Here is an 18,396-nt window from a genome sequence, read left to right on the forward strand (position 1 = left end):
TACCCTTTCTGCTAATAATTAGCAATGTAAAGAAACCAAAAAACCTCTCATGCAAGCTATTCATGTTTTCCAAATGGGACAACACTTTAGAAACAAGTACCTGGCACTGGGAAAGCACCATTCTCCAGGGAGAGTTATTTTCCACCAATCGCAGCCCTTCGACCAGAAGCGTATTGGCTGCCAAGTACATCTTAGGATGCCAGATCCAGATCTCTTCTGGCATCAAGGGGATTGTTCCATGTTGGTAGCGAGGCTGTCTATTTTAGTGAGCAGAACAGGCCCACGGCTGCATGTGCTGGAGCTGGGTTTATGGCAAGTCTATTTTAAGATAATCTCGGCCTCACGGCACCTTTTCCAAGGCCTGGGTTTACATGCCGACTTGGTGGGTGTCTGCTCAGAGTTCTTTGCCCCGGGGACCAACTTTTACATGGAAAAGGCTAAAGGACTCCAGGAGGAAGGTAGATTGGCCTCCAACTAACCCAAAGTTAAGACTGCAAATTGACGTTGGGGTTGAAGAAATGAGGGCCCTTCCTTTCCTGTTCATGCCCCTGTCCCCTTCCTTTGGGTTCATGAAGAAAAGAGGGTACATTGACTAAATTACCTAATGGAACTCAGTCACTTTTTCCTGTTCTTTCAAATAAAAAAGCCATTTATTGGCTTGGCCAAAAAGTTCCTTTGGGTTTTTCTGTAACAGGGAAAAACCTGAATGAACTTTTTGGGCAACCCAATATAAACATAATGGAAACATTTTAGCAGCAAACCAGCAAGTTCTGGCCCTACCAGGGCTCCAGGCATTTCTCACGCATCTTAAGTGACGGTCCTCATCACTGACTGAAGGTGAACAAGGAACTAAAAACTACAGCAGCTGGCCGAGGCCGGGCCATGCTTACCTTCTGCCCTGGGTAGGTCCACCTGAACTCCACCTCCACATCTGGCTCCCCCAGGACTGTGCAAAGGATGCTCAAATCATCCCCGCCTTTCACCTTGTTCGAGGATGCCGAGATGGTCGTTGATGGAGGGCCCCTGGGAACTGGAAGTGAGCAGAGGACAGCGATGTGAGATGACATCCATGGGCAAGGGTGGCAGACACAAACCGACAGACGTGTTCTCTTCTCTGGGCAGATATGGGACATCCCTGCCTTTCTTCAGCTACCCAGCTATAGCATCCGACCTGCTCTGTCCACTACTTGGGGTTTTATGATGCCTCTTCTCTGTCTACCTTGGTGGTCCAAAATGGGGTGGACATCCAGAGTCCCCCAGACATTCCACTTGTAAGGAGACAAGCCCAGAAGATCTGCGAGGAGCTTGTGTGAATGAAAAGGTGGAGAGAGAAGAAGGGGGTTGGGAGCAGAACAAGGGGAAGGAAGAGAAGGCGGTCTGGAGGGAGGACCACCGATGGGGAAGACAGACAGGCATATGGCTCGGCAGCCTCAGGAGGAAGAGGAGCAAGTCAGAATCCACCAACGGGAGAGACTTGTAGGAAGAGCGTGCGGGATCTCGCCTTCATGGCATTGCAGAGACAACGTTCTTCATCAGGCTCAGTCCACTCGAGTAATTTCGAGGGCAGCATGGATCCAGGAACACGCTGGGAGAGGAGGCTAAGGCAGGGAACCAGCCAGACATGGTCTCCGAGCCCCGGGGCCTCCATTCCAGCAGAGGAGGTGCACCCTCAACAGGCCACTGTGTGGTGGGTTTAGAACCTGAGCTGTGGGAAGAACAGAAGGAGAGGCCCAGAGTGCCGCGGAAGTTCAAGATGGTCTGCGAAGCATAAAAGGTTTATTTAGGGATGAAGGCCTGCAGGGAAAAAGGGAGGGACCAGCAGACAGGCCCCGAGGAGAGTAGAGGGGAACTCTGGGGAGGGCAGAGGCCAGCCCTGCAAGACCTTTCAAGCCATATGGAAGATTTTGACTTTGGTTCTAGGAAAAGTTCATTAGTTCAGAGGTTCATTAGTTCAGTGGTCCATTTAGCCCACAGAATGGTTTTAATTCGACCAATAATCAGTTACTGGGTGGAAGATGGAGAAAGCATGGGCATGGAAGAGATCAATTGGAAAGGTACTTATGTTAGGCCAAGGAAGAAATGATGATAGTTGAACTCTTTTTGCAGTCGGATGGACAGCAGAATGCAAGGGCTTTGATGGAATGAGTCAAAACGACTGGGAGGAGCTGGGAGTGTTTCGGGTTCCCGTACCCCGGAACTGCAGCGCCATCACTGGAATGAGGGCAACTGAAGAACCAGGCCTGGGAGGAAGCCCCGGAGCTCAGGAAAGGGTCTGTGAGGCAGCTCAGTGCAGATGTTAGAGAGACAGTTGGGTACACGAAGCTGGCGATCCAGGCCACATCCATTCCCCTGGGAGTGACTGGTACACAAATATGCAGCAGCGTGTGTCTATGGCCGAGACCACCCAGAAGGAGCAGGAAGACAGACCAGGAAAGTGCCTGGGGGGAACTACAACATTTAAAAGCTAGCAGAGGCAGCTCATTCTATGAGGCCACCATCATCCTGGTACCAAAACTAGACAAAGATATTACAAAAGAGGAAAAATAGAGGCTGGTATTACTGATGAACATAGACATAAAAATCCTCAACAAAATACATGCAAGCCAAATCCAACAACACATTAAAAGGATCATACACTACGATCAAGTGGGATTTATCCCAGGGATTCAAGGATTCCTCAATGAATGCAAATTAATGTGATACATCATATTAACAAACTAAATAAAAACCATATGATCATCTCAATAGATGCAGAAAAAGCTTTTGACAAAATTCAATGCCCATTTATGATAAAAAACTGTCCAGAAAGTGGGCACAGGTAATTATTATATTACCTCAACATAATAAAGGCCATATATGACAAACCCACAACTAACATCATTCTCAGTGGTGAGAAACTGAAAGCATTTCCAATAAGGTCAGGAACAAGACAAGGGTGTTCACTCTCACCACTATTCTTCAGCATAGATTTGGAAGTCCTAGCCACAGCAGAGAAGAAAAAGAAATGAAACAAATCTAAACTGAAAGGAAGAGGAAGTAAAACTATCACTGTTTGCAGATGACAAGATACTAAACAACAAGACCCTAAAGACACTACCAGAAAACTACTAGAACCTATCAATGAATTTGGTAAATTTGTAGAATTATAAAAATACACAGAAATCTATTGCTTTCCCATATACTAACGATGAGAGATCAGAAAGAGAAATTAAGGAAACAATCCCATTTACCATCACATCAAAAAGATTAAAATACCTAGGAATAAACTTACCTAAGGAGGCAAAAGACCTGTATTCAGAAAACTATAAAATGCTGAAAAGTGTGAAAGTGTTAGTAGCTCAGTCATGTCCAATTCTTTGTGAGCCTATGGACTGTAGCCCGCCAGGCTCTTCTGAACCTGGGATTCTCCAGGCAAGAATACTGGAGTGAGTTGCCATGGCCTTCTCCAGGGGATCTTCCTGACCCAGGGATTGGACCCAAGTCTCCTGCATTGCAGGCAGATTCTTTATCATCTGAGCCATCAGGGAAGCCCCATAAGATGCTGATGAAAGAAATAAAAAATGACACATACAGAAGGAGAGATATACCATGTCATTGTCAAAATGACTGTACTACCCAAAGCAATCTATGGATATAAATGCAATTTCTATCAAATTAACAAAGGCACTTTTCACAGAATTAGAACAAAAACTTTAAAATTTGTATGGAAACACAAAAGATCCTGAATAGCCAAAGCAATTTTGAGGAGGGAAAATGGAACTGGAGGAATCAGCCTCCCTGACTTCAGACTTTACTACAAAGTCACAGTAATCAAAATAATATGATTCTGACACAAAAACAGAAATATAGATCAATGGAATAGGAGAGAAAGTCCAGAGATAAACCCAAGCACCTATGGTCACCTGATCCATGACAAAGGAGGCAAGACTATACAATGGAGAAGAGACAGTCTCTTCAATAAGTAGTGAGGGAAAACTGGGTTGCTACACGTAAAAGAATGAAATTAGAACACCTCCTAACACCATACACAAAAATAAACTCAAAATGCATTAAAGACCTAAATGTAAGTCTGGATACTATAAAACTCTTAGAGGAAAACACAGGCAGAACACTCTCTGACATAAATTACAGCAAGATCTTTTTTGATCCACCTCCTAGAGTAACAAAAATAAAAACAAATATAAATAAATAGGGCCTAATTAAACCTAAAAACTTTTGCAAAGAAAGCCACAAACACAATGAAAAAAAAAAAAAAACACAAAATGGGACAAAGTATTTGCAAAGTGATTGACAAAGGATTAATCTCCAAAACATACAATCTGCTCATGCAACACCTTATTAAAATAACACAGAACCCAATAAAAAATGGGAAGAAGATCTGAATAAGCATGTCTCCAAGAAGACATATAGACGGCCAAAAAAGCACATGAAAAGATGTCCAACATCACTGTTTACTAGAGAAACGCAAATCAAAAGTACAATGAGGTATCACTTCACACCAAAAGTACAATGAGGTATCACTTCACACCAGTCAGAATGGCCATCATCAAAAAATCTACAAACAAGAAATGCTGGAGAGGCTGTGGAGAAGGAACCCTCCTATCCTGCTGATAGGAATGTAAACTGTTACAACCATTATGGAGAACAGTAGGGATACTTCTTTACAAAACTAAATATAGAACTACCAAATGATACAGCAATCCTACTTCTGGGCACATATCCAGAGAAAACCATAATTCAAAAAGATAAATGTACCCAGTTATTCACTGCAGCACTAATTACAATAGTCAAGATATGAAAGCAACCTAAGTGTCATTGACAGAGGAATGGATAAGAAGATGTGGAACATATATATATATATATATATATATATATATACACAATGGAATATTACTCAGCAGTAAAAAAGAGTAATGCCATTTGCAGCGAAATGGATGGGCTTACAGATTGTCATACCGAGTAAAGTCAGACAGAGAAAGATAAATATCATATGATATCACCTATATGTGGACTCTAGAAAAATGTTACAAGCGAAGTTATTTACAAAACAGAAATAAGAGTCACAGATGTAAAAAAATATTCTATGGTTACTAGGGGGAAAAAGGCAGGGGAGGGATAAATTGGGAGATTGGAATTGACATATACACACTACTATATATAAAATAGATAACTAATAAGGACCTACTGTATAGCTTCCCTACAGGGAACTCTACTCAATACTCTGTAATGCCCTATATGGGAAAAGAATCTGTCTAGAAAAGACTAGATATACATATACCTGTAACTGATCCACTTTGCTGTACACCTGAAACTAGACAGCACTGTAAATCAACTAGACTCCAATAAAAATTAAAAAAAGAAAAAACTTGCAAGAGGCAAAGAGCTGGCAAAGATAATGAGAACGCTGTGGCTAAAGAAGCAGGGGGAAATGGGACCAGGGAAGAGGGGGGGTTTATGTAGGCGAAGTAAAATCTAAAAGGACGAAGATAGAAAGTTGTCTGCTGAACTTAAGGGCCTGGGAGGCCCTTCAGCCAAGGCTGCTTTGGCGGAGCTAGGGGAGAAGACTGAGGAGCCGGGTGGGAGTACCCCGATGGGGCCCCGGGAGGGTTCTTTCAGGGAGTCTGGCTGTGATGGAGGAGAGAGATGGCTGCAGCGGAGGGTGGCGAAAGGAGGCTTGAGAGAGTTATTTGACAGCAGTGTTGGAAGCTGTGGCCTCATGAATAAGCCCAGGGCTGAGGCCCAGAGTCATGAAGGAGCCCAAATTCCCATCTCAGAGAGCAGTCAGCTCTGGGGCCATCCACCCTATCGCAGAGATGCCTGGGCAGGAACACGGCTGCAGAGCACTCTGCCTCACACGAGGACCATCAACCAGGCTCATGTCAGAGTGCTCCGAGCGAAAACAGGAGAGAGTCCCTCCTCTCCTCCCTGGCAGGGCTGGCCAGGGAGCCTTCTCTCCTGGAGGTCGGGGGAGGCGGCCCCCACCCTGCGCCTCTGGCAACGGCAGCCAGGATGGAGAGCGCGGGAGGATGCCATGGGGATGTGAGCCTGACGCTGATCACGCACATGGAGCCTGGACCAGAGAGCACGCTGGAAGGAGCTGAAGAGAAGGGAGTTGGGGGTGGGGGAATCATAGGCAAGAAAGTAGAACATTCTAGAAATGAGAGTGCTGGAGAGGAGCATTTAAGAACAGCCATCTGTGCCTCCTACTCTCCCGCCATCACTGGGGACAGCCGTACCCCACACTGACCAGCCGGAAGGGGCTTGTGTCTCGCCCCGGAAGGGCTTACCCTCTGCGTAGAGCAGCTGGTACTTGACGGAGATCTGAGACTTGCCCCCCGCCTCCGCCTTGCAGTAGACCACCCCCTGGTGGCCGGAGTGCGGCTGCAGATACACAAAGCCTCTCTTCAGGTCGTAAACGATGTCGGTTCCGTTGGCCGGGATCTCCTTGGCCGGGAACTCCCTGTGGAGGGTGACCTTAGCCGACCGGACGGTTACTCGGCAAGGAACCACAGCCTGCCTGTCTGGGTTCAGGTAGACGACATCAAAGTGACTGGGAGAAGGTACGAAGAGTTCACCTTTCTCTGCAAAGGGAAAGACACGGGCTCATTTAGTCTGGAGAGGAGGGTGAGAACACTTAAAGGATACTTACATATTCAGGGCACAAAGATGCGAGGGGATTGGCAGTGTACTTCAAACTTGGAGTCCTTAGGAATTGAAAAGGCTATTCCATTCTAAAGGAGATCAGTCCTGGGTGTTCTTTGGAAGGAATGATGTTAAAGCTGAAACTCCAGTCCTTTGGCCACCTCATGCGACTCCTTGGAAAAGACTCTGATGCTGGGAGGGATTGGGGGCAGGAGGAGAAGGGAACAACAGAGGATGAGATGGCTGGATGGCATCACCGACTCAATGGATGTGAGTTTGAGTGAACTCCAGGAGTTGGTGATGGATAGGGAGGCCTGGCGTGCTGCGATTCATGGGGTCGCAAAGAGTCAGACAGGACTGAGAGACTGAGCTGAACTGAACTGAACTGAAGGGCTTCCATGGTAGCTCAGACAGTAAAGAACCTGCCTGCAATACAGGAGAACTGGGTTCCATCCCTGGGTGGGGAATGTCCCCTGGAGAAGGAAATGGCAACCCACTCCCATATTCTTTCCTGGAGAATCCCATGGACAGAGGAACCTAGCAGGCTACCATCCATGGGGTCACAAAGAGTCAGACAGGACTGAGCAGCTAACACTTTCTTTCACTCTCATTTTAATACGTTACTGACCAGGGGATTTTTGCAGAAACTAATGCCTGTGGCCATCGATGTGGGTAACAAAAGATGTCTTAATATGTCTCTGGTCAGTAAATTGTTAAAAAAAAAATGAGTTTCCTTTTTTGGATGAAGGATATTACTGCCTATCTTCTTGAAGGAAACAAAATCAGTATTAATTCAAGCCCAAATCAGGCCAACTGGTTTACCCCACTGAGGAAGCAGTGAAGGAGACTGGTTTCCTTGTGCTAAGAGCAGTTTTAACACCTAGGAACCGTCTGCCATGTCTCCAGAGAGGTCAGCCCCACAGCCCTTGCTCAGTAACTGGGAGGGACTTCCCTGCTCAGCAGAGCCTCTGAGATGGGCCCAATGTGGTGCCGGTGTCTTCACAGCCCAGAGGACCTCATTTCTGCCCAAGGTCAGTGGAAAGAGAATTAAGCAGGGACACTCGAGGAGCCAGCTAGTCTCAGGTTCTGAGCTCTGTCTTGGCGGCCACTGGGCTGGGGACCTTCAACCCGTTTCTTACATTCTACCTGTTTCCTGAGAAATCACCCTGCATGCTCTTTAAGCTCTCGATGGTGGCATTATTTTTTTCCTTTTCAGTTAAGGCATGTGGGATCTAGTGCCCTGAGCAAGGATTGAACCCAGGCCTGCTGCACTGGGAGCGAAGAGTCTTAGCCACTGGACCACAGAGAAGTTCTGATGATGAGATGGCATTTTCATCTTAGAGAAATGAGAACTGGTTTCCCTGTACTTTGCTCAGCACAGTCAAGGGACTCTGGATTGTGGGGGGTATCTTTTTGTTTGGGGCATGAAACATTAAATACGTTGTTTTCTGGATCATTCCATGAGAGATTATAGTGATTGCTAAGAGAAATTGTTGAACTGAATCACACCCCAACCTTTGTTAAATAGTCTCCTATGTTTTCCAACCATATTTCTGAAACAGTTATTCTTGGCTTGCCTCACTAGCCTTTGTGTCCTAGTTGTATGACTTTGTTTTTTACATTCAGAATAGAATTCTCGCACACAATAGCAAATGCCGTCACGGGCCAAGAGTTCTTTGCCTATAAGTATTATAATATTTTTAATAATACCAGCTTCTCTAATGTGGAATCATGGCTCAGGAAATCTCCACCTTTTGTAAGACTTTCCATCAGGCCAGGCAATTGGCGCCACTTCACAATATGTTGCCTTTCAGGCTTAGGCAAGGCTACCTTGGTCAAAATCTTACCTAACACCCCTGTGTTCAAATGGAGTAAGTCCATGTGGCCTTGTATGTGTCACTTCTCTCTGTGCTTCAGTATCCCTGTTTCTAAAGAGAAGAATCTGGAGCATTTGTATTAAAGATCTCTTTGTCAGTCTGTTCAGTTCAGTCTCTCAGTCATGTCTGACTCTTTGAAACCCCATGGACTGTAGCACACCTGGCTTCCCTGTCCATCACCAACTCCTGGAGCTTGCTGAAACTCATGTCCATTGAGTCCATTGATGCCATCCAACCATCTCATCCTCTGTCATCCCCTTCTCCTCCTGCCTTTAATCTTTCCCAGCATCAGGGTCTTTTCCAGTGAATCAGTTATTTGCATCAGGTGGCCAAAGTATTGGAGTTTCAACTTCAGCATCAGTTCTTCCAATGAATATTAAGAGTTGATTTCCTTTAGGATTGACTGGTTTGATCTCCCTGCAATCCAAGGGGCTCTCAAGAGTCTTCTCCAATACCACAGTTCAAAAACATCAATTCTTAAGCACTCAGCTTTCTTTATAGTCCAACTCTCACATCCATTCATGACTACTGGAAAAACCATAACTTTGATTATACAGACCTTTAAAGGCAAAGTAACGTCTCTGCTTTTTAATATGCTATCTAGGTTGGTCATAACTTTTCTTCCAAGGAGTAAGCATCTTTTAATTTCATGGCTGCAGTTACCATCTGCAGTGATTTTGGAGCCCAAGGAAGTAAAGATATCTTTTTAGCAAATATTTAAGGAAGGTGTGATTGTAAGATTCAGAAAGAACTTTTGTTTTATGGTTTTGTACAGGAATCTGACCCCTTCATGGATCACAGCCTTGTCGTGCAAAGGGGTTTGTATAACTCAATGAAGCTATAAACCATGCCTTGTAGGGCCACCCAAAATGGACAGGTCATGGTGGAGAGTTCTGACAAAATATGGTCCACTGGAGCAGGGAATGGTAAACCACTCCAGTATACTTGCCATGAGAACCCCATGAACTGTATACAAAGGCAAAAAGATATGACACTGAAAGGTGAGCCCTCCCAGGTCAGAAAGTGTCCAAGAGGCTACTGGGAAGAGTGAAGGACAATTACGAATAGCTCCAGAAAGAATGAAGCATCTGGGCCAAAGTGGAAACAACACTCAGTTGTGGATGTGTCTGGTGATGAAAGTAAAATCTGATGCTGTAAGAACAGTATTGCATAGGAACCTGGAATGTTAGGACCATAAATCCAGGTAAACTGGACATGGTCAAGCAGGAAATGGTGAGTGAACATTGACATCTTAGAAATCAGTGAACTAAAATGGACGGGAATGGGTGAATTTAATTCAGATGACCATTATCTCTACTACTGTGGACAAGAATCCCATAGAAGAAATGGAGTAGCCCTCAAAATCAATACAAGAGTCCAAAATGCAGTACTTAGGTTCATCCTCAAAAAACAACACAATGATTTAAGTTCATTTCCAAGGTAAACCATTCAACATCACAATAATCCAAGTCTATACCCCAATCACTGATGCTGAAGAAGCTGAAGTTGATCAGTTCTGTGATGACCTAGAAGACCTTCTAGAACTAACACCAAAAAAAAGAGATATCCTATTCATCATAGGGGACTGGAATGCAAAAGTAGGAGGTCAAGAGATACCTGGAGTAACAAGCAAGTTTGGCCTTGGAATACATAATGAGGCAGGGCAAAGGCTAATAGAATTCTGCCAAGAGAAAGCACTTGTCGTAGCAAACACCCTTTTTTAACAACACAAAAAACAACTTTACACATGGATATCACCAAATAGTCAATCCTGAAATCAGACTGATTACATTCTTTGCTGCCGAAGATGGAAAAGCTCTATACAGTCAGCAAAAACAAGACCGGGAGCTGACTGTGGCTCAGATCATCAGCTCCTCATAGCAAAATTCAGGCTTAAACTAAAGAAAATGGGGAAAACCACTAGGCCAGTCAGGTATGACTTAAATCCCCTATGAATATACAGTGGTGGTGATTAATAGATTCAAGAGACTAGATCTAGTAAACAGAGTGCCTGAAGAACTATAAATAGGGGTTTGGAATATTGTACAGGAGGCAGCGAACAAAACCATCCCAAAGAAAAAGAAATGCAAGAAGGCAAAGTGGTTGTCTGAGGAAGCTTTATAAATAGTTGAGGAAAGGAGAGAAGTAAAAAGCAAGGGAGGAAGGGAAAGGTATACCCAACTAAGTGCAGAGTTCCAGAGAGTAGCAAGAAGAGACAAGATGGCCTTCTTCAATGAACAGTGCAAAGAAATAGAGGAAAACAGCAGAAGGGGAAAGACTAGAGATCTCTTCAAGAAAACTGGTAAAATCAAAGGAATATTTCATCTAAAGATGGGCACAATAAAGGACAGAAATGGTAAAGACCTAAAAGAAGCAGAAGAGATCAAGAAGAGATGGCAAGAATACCCAGAAGAACTACACAAAAAAGATCTTAATGACCCAGTTAACCATGACGGTGTGGCCACTTACCCAGAGCCAGACATTGTGGCGTGTGAAGTCAAATGGGCCTTAGGAAGCACTGCTGCCAGTAAAGTTAGTGGAGGTGATAGAATTCCAGCAGAGCTACGTAAAATCCTACAAGATGGTGCTATCAAAATGCTGCACTCAATCTGTCAGCAAATTTAGAAAACCAGCAGTGGCCACCAGACCGGAAAAGGTCAATCCTCATCCCAGTTTCCAAGAAGGGCTACGGCTGCAGCTAAGTGACTTCAGTCGTGTCCGACTCTTAGCGACCCCATGGACTGTAGCCCACCAGGCTCCTCCATCCATGGGATTTTCCAGGCAAGAGTACTGGAGTGGGGTACCATTGCCTTCTCCCGTTCAAACCACCAGACAGTTGCACTCATCTCCCATGCTAGTAAGGTTATACTCAAAATCCTTCAAGCTAGACTTCAGCATTATGTGAACTGAGAACTTCCAGATGTTCAAGCTGGTTTTGGAAAAGGCAGAAGAACCAGAGATCAAACTGTCAACATCCGTTGGATCATAGAGAAAGCAAGGGAATTGAAGAAAAACATCTACCTTTGTTTCATTGACTCTGTTAACATCTTTGTGTGGATCACAACAAACTGTGGAAAATTCTTAAAGACATGGGACTACCAGACCACCTTACCTGCCTCCTGAGAAGCCTGTATACAGGTCAAGAGCAAACAGTTAGAACTGGACATGGAGCAACAAACTGGTTCCAAATTGGGAAAGGAGTACGTCAAGGCTGTATATTGTCAGCCTGCTTATTTAACTTATATGCAGAGTACATCGTGTGAAATGCCAGACTGGATGAAGCACAAGCTGGAATCAAGATTGTGGAGAGAAATATCAATAATCTCATACACACAGAAAACACCACCCATATGACAGAAAGTGAAGAGGAACTGAAGAGCCTCTTGATGAGGATGAAGGAAGAGAATGAAAAAGCTGGTTTAAAATTCAATATTAAAATAACTAAGATCATGGCAAATGAAGGAGGAAAGGTGGAAGCAGTGACAGATTTCCTCTTCTTGGGCTCTAAAATCACTGAGGATGGTGACTCTAGCCATGAAATTAGAAGACAGTTGCTTTTTGGCAAGAAAGCTATGACAAACCTAGACAGTGTGTTAAAAAGAAAAGATATCGCATTCCTGATAAAGGTCCATATAGTCAAAGCTATGGTTTTTCCAGTAGTCACGTATGGATGTGAGAGTTGGACCATAAAGAAAGCTGAGCACTGAAGAATTGATGATTTTGAACCATGGTGCTGGAGAAGACTCTTGAGAGTATCCTGGACTGCAAGGAGATCCAACGAGTCCATCCTAAAGGAAATCAGTCCTGAATATTCATTGGAAGGACTGATGCTGAAGCTAAAACTCCAATATTTTGGCCACCTGATACAAAGAACTGACTCATTGGAAAAGACCCTGAATGCTGGGAACGATTGAAGGCAAGAGGAGAAGTGGATGGCAGAGGATGAGATGGTTGGATAGCATCACCAAATCAATGGACATCAGTTCAGTTCAGTTCAGTTCAGTCGCTCAGTTGTGTCCGACTCTTTGCAACCCCATGAATCGCAGCACACCAGGCCTCCCTGTCCATCACCAACTCCCAGAGTTCACTCAGACTCATGTCCATCGAGTCAGTGATGCCATCCAGCCATCTCATCCTCTGTCTTCCCCTTCTCCCAATCCCTCCCAGCATCAGAGTCTTTTCCAATGAGGCAACTCTTCACATGAGGTGGCCAAAGTACTGGAGTTTCAGCTTTAGCATCATTCCTTCCAAAGAAATCCCAGGGCTGATCTCCTTCAGAATGGACTGGTTGGATCTCCTTGCAGTCCAAGGGACTCTCAAGAGTCTTCTCCAACACCACGGTTCAAAAGCATCAATTCTTCGGTGCTCAGCCTTCTTCACAGTCCAGCTCTCACATCCATACATGAACTTAGCCAAACTCCAGGAGATGATGAGGGATAGGGAACCCTGGAGTGCTACAGTCAGTGGGGTCTCAAGGAGTCAGGCAAGACTTGTCAACTGAACAACAACAGGAATCTGAACCAATGTGCAAAGCCAGTAGAATAAGCAAATAATTTGAATTTCAGAACGCAAAAATGAGGCCTTACTTCCTGTACTGTAATCCATGTTTTGAAAGAAGGAACCACACCAGTTGCTTTAACCAGTAGAAAAATAAAATGTATTTGCCAAGTGAATGGAGTAAGCAAGGCTGCAGGAAAAATATGTGAATGAGTAAGCAAATTATTATCTATAAATTAAATCTGTCCAATGTTCATTTATTCATTCCTGGACATTTATTGAGCATATATATTTTTTATTAATTCAGCTGAATTGCTATAACTTGATAAATTACAAAAATTTAATTTCTTTTAAAGTAAAAAAATCTGCCATTAGTAGAATACATGTACCCCCAAAAAAAGTGTGTTCAAGTTTATATTTAAAATTATAGATCACAAATGCCTCTACAAATATGCTTGGTATCTACTCAAGTGGATGACATACATTGCTTTAAAAAAACAAAACACGGAAACGTAAGATTTTTTAAAAATTAGTTAATAGGTGATAAACTAAAATCCAAATTATAACGAACTCCACACTTGGTAAAATGCTGGTTCATATGGTTTTACCACATGTGTAAACTGGAGCCCATGCCTCTTACTATGAGGAAGCCCTGCTGCTAGTAATGTTTCCCCGCGCCCCCCAGCCTTGATCTGGGAGCTGGTTACATGATCTGGGAGGTGGTTACATGATCTGGGAGGTGGTTACATGATCTGGGAGCTGGTTACCTTGAGGATCATTCACTGAGCTGCAGAGTTGTGATTTGTGTATTTCCCTTAATATAAGTCATACTTCAATACAAAGTTAGAGCAGGGGAGAAAAAACTCTCTGAGAGCCTCCTGGATGAAGACTGAATACAAATATAACTTTGTAGCAGTTGGTTAATCAAAAATGGCACAAATTAACAGTCAAAAGAAGCTTCACAGTGTTTACAAGCAAACTCTAGGAAAAACACACACATAATGGATGCCAGGTTTCTCCGTGTGGTGGTGGGGAAACACATATTCTGAGACACTCCAGAGCCAATAGCTTCCATAACAGCCCATCTTGGTTCTCTAACGCCTGAAAAGACAAATTGCTAAACCCTATCCTGAAAATTCAACTGGATTGTCAGTGTTGAGGAATAAGAAAACAATACAATCCATTCAGTCACAGCTCTGATGCAGGTGTTTTTGAAAGTTGAAATGTTGATTTTTCAGCCTTCCTGTGATACCCAAAAGGGCTTCCATAAATTAAGAAAGAGGATCCGCCTCCAGAACTCAGAGAACCTATTACTCAATGAAACTTTCTGCTCAAAGTTAGGTCTTCAGTTCAAAAATCTCAGTTTTAATAACCATCATTCGGGGAAGACACAACAGTGCTAATCACAACAAAGAATTTTCATTCTGCGATTTGAAATATGGTATCAGTCCTTGTCCAGAATAATAGGTCCCATGAGGCTTAATTAATCTTTCCACCGCTGTTTCCTAGTGTGGTACCATTCTATGGGCAGGTGGGCACTTCTGGGTGGTGCAATCCAGAATGAGGCTCAGAAGCAATGGCCATGAACACCTGTCAGCAATTCTGACGATGCCAGTTATGCTAGCTTATGTGTGTCTGTCAATCTTTCCATCACCTTGTCTTAGAAATAGGTTAAGGGACTTCCCTGGTGGTCCAGCAGCTAGGACTCCATAGTCCTAACACAGGGGGCCCAGGTTCGATCCCTGGTCAGGGGACTAGATCCCACATGCTGCAACTAACAATTTACTTGCTTCAACTAAGACCCAGCACAGTAGTCAATCAATCAACAAGTCACCTGATCAATCACTCACTCAATGGGTTAAGGCAGGAAGAACACTGGATCCTGGACCAGAAAAAAGGGATCTGACTCTTCACTCTGCCACTTGAAATCAATGAATGTGGAACAAGTCACCTTGCCCTGTTGTATCGTAGCATCAGCATTATTATTTCTAGTGTGCAGTGTCGCTCAGTTATGTCCAACTCTTTGCAAGCCCATGAACTGCAGCCCGCCAGACGCCTCTGTCCATGGGATTTTCCAGTCAAGAATACTAGGGTGGGTTGCCATTCCCTCCTCCAGAGGATCTTCCCAACCCAGGGAGCGAACCTACATCTCCTGTGTCTTCTGTATCATAGGCAGATTCTTAACCCACTGAGCCATCCGGGAAGCTTCCCTGATTATTTCTAAAAAAGAGATAATTTGGCAGCTTCTTCTAATTTCCTCAGAGCATTGTGGAAATTAAATGAGATGCACGTGTCTTCAGAATCACAGAGCACTCTGCTGATGTATCTACTCACCAGAGAGAAGCTCTTTGGGCAGGATGGGAGAACGTGTGAGATTTTGCTGAAGTGTTCATTAAAGGTCAGAGCCTATGGTTATCTGAGCTGTAGATCTGAGTCACTGGAAATCTACAGGTACAACAGATAGATTCAGGATGTAGACACACCTCATGACAGAGCCTGCCCAGACGCTAAGGAGGCCTCCTGGCTTCACCTGAAACGCCTTGGACACCCGCAGCACCAGGGCATGGCATTTGAAAGATTCCAGAAAGCTGTCCCTGACCTCTGAACCTTGTTGGAGAACATCTTCCCCAAACTTTAGAATATAGAGAGCTCGGCAGCAAAACAGGCTGGCAAGCCACTCTGCAGTGCCTGCTTCTCCAAGTGCAGTTCCACCTGGCAGACCTGGCCCTGGCCCTGCAGGGGAAGAGAGGCCCCTGACCTGCAGAGTTTCAAGGGCCTTGGTGTGTCCACCGAGGACTGACACTCGGGCGCAGGTGTCAGGGTTGGAGCCACTCCAGCCTGTGGAACGCTGCCCCAAACCTCAGCTCGTGGTGCTCTCAAGGACAAACTCAAGGAGACCGTTAGCCAGGCATTCTCTGACAGTGGCAGTTCCAGAAAGGAGGTCACCAGAGATTGTGAGAGTGTAGTGACTGGACGTCTACAGCCATGCTATGCAACAGAGCTCTCTGTGCTGATGGCTGTTCTGCCTCCACTGTCCAGGAGGGTAGCCACTGGCCACAATGAAGCACTTGAAACATGGCAACTGTCACTGAGAAACTGAATTTTTAACTTTGTTTAATTTAAAAGAATTTTTAAAATATATTTGTATAGCCTTGGCATGGGAGAGATTTGGCGGGGGGCGGGGGGGGGGGGCTGTGCCTCATGGCATGTGGGATCTTAGTTCCCTGACCAGGGGTTGAATCTGCATTCGAAGCACATAGTCTTAACCACTGGGCTGCCAGAGAAGTCTCGACCTTGTTTAATTTTAACTAATCCCCAATGACATTTGAATAGTCACACATGCCTCAACTTCAAATCCATAGTCTCAAATCCACGCCCATATCGTTTTCTTTCCCTTGACATCAGGCAGTCAGTTCAATCACTCAGTCATGCCCAACTCTTTGCAACCCCATGGGCTGCAGCACACCAGGCTCCTGTGTCCATCACCATCTCCTGGAGCTTGCTCAAACTCATGTCCATTGAGGCAGTGATGCCACCAACCATCTCCTCCTCTGACGTCCCCTTCTCCTCCTGCCTTCGATCTTTCCCCTGACATAGCAGATCAGTTATTAAGTTTTATGTGTGTGTGTGCTTAGTTGCTCAGTCATGTCCGACTCTCTGTGACCCCATGGACCGTTTCCTGCCAAACTTCTCTGTCCATGGGGATTCTCCAGGCAAGAATACTGGAGTGAGTTGCCATTTCCTTCTTCAGGGGATCTTCCCAATCCAGGGACAGAACCTGCATTTCTTAAACCTCATGAATTGGCAGGCAGATTTTTTATCACTTAGTACACTACAAGTCTGCTGGCTGCCGTACTGGACAATGCAGGTACAGACTCTGGGACCAGACAGTTCTGGGTGCAAATCCTGGTCCAGCCACTTCTTGCCATCTGACCTGAAGGACTTAACTTAATCTCCCTCAACCTCAGCTTTCTCATTGAAAAAAAGTACATATTAGTACTTACCCTAAAGAGTTATTGCAAGACTTACATGAAATACTTGATGTAAAGCCTGAGCTTTTCAGAGTCTGGGAAACAGGGAGTGTTTTCACTGTCCTTATCTGATAATCAGCAGACAGAGGGAACCTTTAATATGGGTAAGTCCAGAAGTCTAGAGAGTTCTGCCAATGCAGCCAGCCTCTTACCTGTGAAGAAGATGTAGGTGGAGCCCGTCTTGGCCTCGTCCCTCCTGCAGACATAGCCGGTGCAGAGCTGTCCCCAGCAGCTGAACTCACCCGTGTCGGCCGCGGTGGAGTTGACCAGGGTCAGTTGGCCATAGCGTTCATGCTGCTTCACACTGTCAACGAGAGCACAGCCGGTCACCGGGGCTGGGACCTGGCACCCATCTCTCTCCGCTCCATCGCCTTCACACATGAAGCCCCGAGGCTCTGGGCAGAGGGCCCTTCTTGGATGATACTGATGAATAAAAGAGTGTACTGGGGGGAAAGGGTGTTGGGGTAGGTGAGGAGGCAGAGGGGAACGCCTTTCTTAGAACTAGGCTAAGACAATAACATTTGACATCAATGACAATGACATTTTCTCAAGAGAAGACATTCTCTTCGACCCCAGAACTTAAGGGGTTTCCTTAAGTAAAATCACTGGTGTGCTGCAATGCAGCCACACACATTCAGCCACAAAGACTTGGGTGGGCTTTTTGCCTTCAGCCTTGGTTTCTAATGAGTTTATTTAACAGTAGTCAAAGTGAATGAAAGCACACAGCATTATCCAGGATGCAAAACCTCTGTAATCAGTAAGAATAAGTCTCTGAACACAAGCTTGGAATCTTTGAGATGCTAAATTACTATATTTCAGATAAGAACTGCCCCTTAAGGAGATCAAACCAGTCCATCCTAAAGGAAATCAGACCTGAATATTCATTGGAAGGACTGATGCTGAAGCTGCAATACTTTGGCCACCTGATGCGAAGAGCCAACTCACTGGAAAAGCCCCTAATGCTGGGGAAGATTGAGGGCAGGAGGAGATGGGGATGACAGAGGATGAGATGGTTAGATGGCATCACCAATTCAATGGACATGAGTTTGAGCAAACTCTGGGAGATAGTGAAGACAAGGAAGCCTGGCATGTTGCAGTCCACAGGGTCTCAAAGAGTTGGACACGACTTAGCAACTGAACAACAAGGGAAAAATGCATTGGTTGCTAAGATGTGGAGCCCCAAGCATGCACTCACCTTTGGTCAAGTATTTAGAGCTTTGGGGCACTTTTCCTCTGGCCTCACAGTTATTTCTACTTTTATTTCCTCATTTTTTATCTCTTATATTTTTATCATGTTGCATGTGAATATACTTGCCAACCCCTTCAGGTCCTTGTTGAAATGAGAACAG

At 44.8% G+C, this 18,396-nt stretch overlaps 1 protein-coding gene across 3 annotated transcripts in view; it reads right to left on the bottom strand.

Moving 5' to 3' along the window:
• Positions 1–18,396, bottom strand: part of PDGFRL (platelet derived growth factor receptor like) — a 98,286-nt gene that overhangs the window by 18,325 nt on the left and 61,565 nt on the right. For all 3 annotated transcript variants that reach the window (XR_009598630.1, XR_009598631.1, XM_004021730.6), the window contains exons 3-5: positions 17,200–17,351; positions 6,288–6,581; positions 891–1,030 (exon numbers count right to left, since the gene is read on the bottom strand). Coding sequence is in view for 1 of the 3 variants with exons in the window: in XM_004021730.6 (XP_004021779.1) it covers positions 891–1,030; positions 6,288–6,581; positions 17,200–17,351 (586 nt within the window). In the remaining 2 variants the exon portion in view is untranslated. The remainder of the gene's footprint in view (positions 1–890; positions 1,031–6,287; positions 6,582–17,199; positions 17,352–18,396) is intronic.

This window comes from Ovis aries, chromosome 26 (genome assembly GCF_016772045.2).
Source record: "Ovis aries strain OAR_USU_Benz2616 breed Rambouillet chromosome 26, ARS-UI_Ramb_v3.0, whole genome shotgun sequence".
Taxonomy (NCBI): domain Eukaryota; kingdom Metazoa; phylum Chordata; class Mammalia; order Artiodactyla; family Bovidae; genus Ovis; species Ovis aries.